Here is a 3718-nt window from a genome sequence, read left to right as displayed (position 1 = left end):
GTGGGGTTTTGCGTGTGTGTGTGTGTGTGTGTGTGTGTGTGTGTGTGTGTGTGTGTGTGTGTGTGTGTGTGTGTGTGTGTGTGTGTGTGTGTGTGTGTGTGTGTGTGTGTGTGTGTGTGTGTGTGTGTGAGAGAGAGAGAGAGAGAGAGAGAGGTAAAATTCCAGATAGTGTGTGTGAGGAGAATGTCTTTGCGTGTGGATTAAGAAAAAGATGAGAGAGAGAGAGAGAGAGAGAGAGAGAGAGAGAGAGAGAGAGAGAGAGAGGTAAAATTCCAGATAGTGTGTGTGAGGAGAATGTCTTTGTGTGTGGATTAAGAAAAGGATGAGAGAGAGAGAGAGAGAGAGAGAGAGAGAGAGAGAGAGAGAGAGAGAGAGAGAGAGAGAGAGAGAGAGAGAGAGAGAATCCTGTTAGTTCACTCTCTCACTTCAATCTCTCTCTGGAATCCCTCAAGAGTTATTTTATTTGCTCCCTTAAAGCGACTCGGGGCTTTCTCCACGTCTCTCTCTGGCAGTGTTGGGGGTAGATAGACAGACAGATAGATACATAGATAGACTGACAGACAGATAGAAATACAGTAGATATAGATGGATGGAAGGATTAGACAGACTGATGGGTTGTGACAGATGGATTGAGGTGGTAAATGTATATAGATAGATAGATAGATAGATAGATAGACAGATAGATAGATAGACAGACTGATGGACAGACAGACAGACAGATAGGTGGAGAGACAGGTACTTACTAATGCTATAGCGTGATGGTAACTTCTGATATGTCATAACTTTGTTCCTTTATAAAGACAGCGCTCTTTCATTAGTGTGTGGCTCCCATCATGCCAGGTAGATAGACAGACAGAGATAGACAGACAGAGATACAGATAGACAGACAGAGATTAGATAAACAGATAAACAGACAGATAAATAGACGGATAGACACATACTGCAGATAGGTGGACAGAGACTGATAGATAGATACTGGAACTAGATTTTCTGATTAATAACATTATACATATATACAGACTGATAAATTACCGTTTTAATTCAGGTCTACCTTCCACCACCTCCTCTACGCGCAAAAGTTGATTCCGAATGATAGACCGCGTACCTCCTATCAATCCTCCACTCATATCCCATACATCAAACGTGAACCCGGGCCACCCTGCGTTTGACAGGTCCACGCCTCAATATTGGTGGGGAGGAGGGGATATGTAGGAGGGGAAGGAGGGGAAAGAGAAGAGGAAGGGGTTAGAGAAGAGTGGAAACAGAAGAGGGGGAAGAGATGAGGGGGAAAGAGCGGGGAGGGGGAGAGGGAAGAGTGAGTGGAGGAAAAGGTAAGAGGGAGAGAGATGGAAAAGGTGAGTGTGAGAGGGGAGTGTGGAAGAGGGAGGGGATGGGAGGTAGAAGGAGGTGAGAAGTAGAACGGACTGGGGAAAAGGGGGGAAGAATGGGAGAGGAAAAATGGAAGAGGGAGGAGGAAGGGAAGAAGAAATAAGAGGGAGGGGGGGAAGGGAAAAGAAAGGAGACGAGACAAGAGTGAGTGTGGAAAGAGATGGAGGAGAAGGAATAGGGGAGAGGGGTGAGGGAAAAGGAATAAGCCCTGGAGAGGAAAGGGGGGACAGGAGGAGGATCGAGGGAGGATAGAAGGGGGAGTGGGGAAGAAAGATAGGTAGGTGGGTTATGAACTGTCGGATGTGGGGAGGATAGCGGCATCAAATAGACAGATAGATAGATAAGTACCTGCATCCCCTCAGGTAACCGTCATATACCTGTACATTCAATTAAGGACCCACCAAAACCCAGTCACGCGGCCTGGCTCGCATCGGCCTGGGTGTGTGTGAGTATTTGGCGAGATTCAAGCGTCTGTGAGTGGGTCTGAAGGGTCTGTAGAGTGAGAGAGTCTGGCGTCTGTGAGTGGGTCTGTGGCGTTTGTGGGTGGGTCTGTGGCGTCTGTGAGTGGGTCCTTGACGTCTGAGACTACGGCGTCTGTGCTGGAGTGAAATACTGGTGTCTTTGGATCTGTGTGACGTCTGTGAGTCTGTGTGGTGTCTGTGAGTGAGTCTGTGATGCGTCTGTGAGTCTGTTGCGTTTGTGAATCTTACGTCTTTAAGTCTGGGAATCTGATGGCTGTGGAGTCTGAATCGGTGGTGTGAATCTGAGTCTGAGGTGTCTGTGAGTGGGTCTGTGGTGACTGTGAGTCTGTAATGTTTGTGGCATCTGTGAGTCTGTGGTTTAATTCAATCTGAGGCGTCTGTAGTGTCTATGTTTTCTGTCAGTCCCAGACGTCTGTGAATCTGGTGTCTGAGTCTGTGAGGCGTCTGTGAGCCAGTGGCGTCTGTGAGTCTCTGTCATGGTGTTATTGTGGCTGGTAATTCCGCGGGAGTGTAAACCAATCAGGCGGTGTTAATCTGGGGGTGTTGTTCCTGCCTGTCTTCTGCCAGTCAGCCTGGGAGTTAGGCGCCATAACGAAGGACTGTGAGTTTGCGTGGTGCATGATGTGTAGTGGTGTAGGAGAGGGACGCCTTCACGTGGTGGCATCAATATAAATGGACGAATCTGCTGCCCCGTTGTACAAGATTTCTTCCTTCCTATTCATCAAAAGGAGGAATGTGGATTATTGAAGAGGGGTAGCTTCAGCTGGCAGTTTTCACATTCAGATGAGCGTGGGGTTGCTGCTGCTACTGAAACTACCACCACTACTGCTGCTACTGCCACTAATACAACTACTACTAAGGACAGCGTGTGAATTAGGTGATGCAAGTTCACGCATTGGCTGTGATGTTTTTTTCCCTGAGTCTGACGGAGAACTGGTGCACGGGTTGTTCGTCAATGGTATACGGTAAATCCTACACCCACTACGATGGCGTCATTCTTGGCTTATCCTTGCAGCCGCCTATCGCTTTCACTACATCACTGCTATTGGATAGTTTATTTTCTATCACTGCCGCCACCAGACGATTTTAGTTATATTTGTAGACAATTTTCGAGCTTGTGGAGATTGATACAGTCTCCATTCACCACTCCAATACTAGACGTCTATCCTTTGTTCAATGAAATCGTGTGCATATAACAAGAGAAAAACTGCGTCATCGGAATTATTATTATTATTATTATTATTTTTATTTTTTTTTGTCTGAGATAAAACTGCAGTCTTACACGAGTGCTCTCATTTCCTGGATTTGGTAGGAACAGAGCTTAAGTGCCGAGTCGTTTGGTAGGTACAGGTGTGTCTAGAGAATTTAACCAGGTAAAATATTCTTAAGACGCTGTTGCTTCCTTGAGTTGGCAGGAAGCAAACTAAGATTTATTTATTTATTTATTATTATTATTATTATTATTTTTATTTTTTAGTTGCGGTTAAAAGTTCGTCTATTATTTCCACCTCGTTTTGCCGCACCCGCAGGTATACTCAGAATAAATCGCTAAGGAGATGTTTGACACGTCCAAGGCCTCTAAGAATATGACTCTAAGATAGATTGCAGGTGCGTCAGGAAAGAAGTGTATGCAGTGGTGTGGAATGATGCATGGTGTGGAATGAGGCGTGGTGTGGAATGAGACGTGGTGTGGAATGAGACGTGCTGTGGAATGAGGCGTGGTGTGGAATGAGGCGTGGTGTGGAATGAGGCGTGGTGTGGAATGAGGCGTGGTGTGGAATGAGACGTGGTGTGGAATGAGGCGTGGTGTGGAATGAGGCACTGCAACTGTAATGAGATTGCGTGTG

At 46.4% G+C, this 3718-nt stretch overlaps 1 protein-coding gene across 1 annotated transcript in view; it reads right to left on the bottom strand.

Moving 5' to 3' along the window:
- Nucleotides 1–2349, bottom strand: part of LOC145394895 (vascular endothelial growth factor receptor 1-like) — a 53660-nt gene extending 51311 nt beyond the window's left edge. The window contains exons 1-2 of the mRNA XM_080268646.1: nt 2282–2349; nt 2003–2196 (exon numbers count right to left, since the gene is read on the bottom strand). Of these exons, the coding sequence (XP_080124772.1) occupies nt 2003–2196; nt 2282–2349 (262 nt within the window). The remainder of the gene's footprint in view (nt 1–2002; nt 2197–2281) is intronic.
- Between the last annotated feature and the right edge of the window lie 1369 nt (nt 2350–3718).

This window comes from Coenobita brevimanus, chromosome 29 (assembly GCF_032717465.1).
Source record: "Coenobita brevimanus isolate Jiangsu-jjx chromosome 29, ASM3271746v2, whole genome shotgun sequence".
NCBI classification, from domain to species: Eukaryota; Metazoa; Arthropoda; class Malacostraca; order Decapoda; family Coenobitidae; genus Coenobita; species Coenobita brevimanus.
Note: the sequence above shows the minus strand (reverse complement) of the source record. Positions and strands in the feature narration are given on the sequence as shown.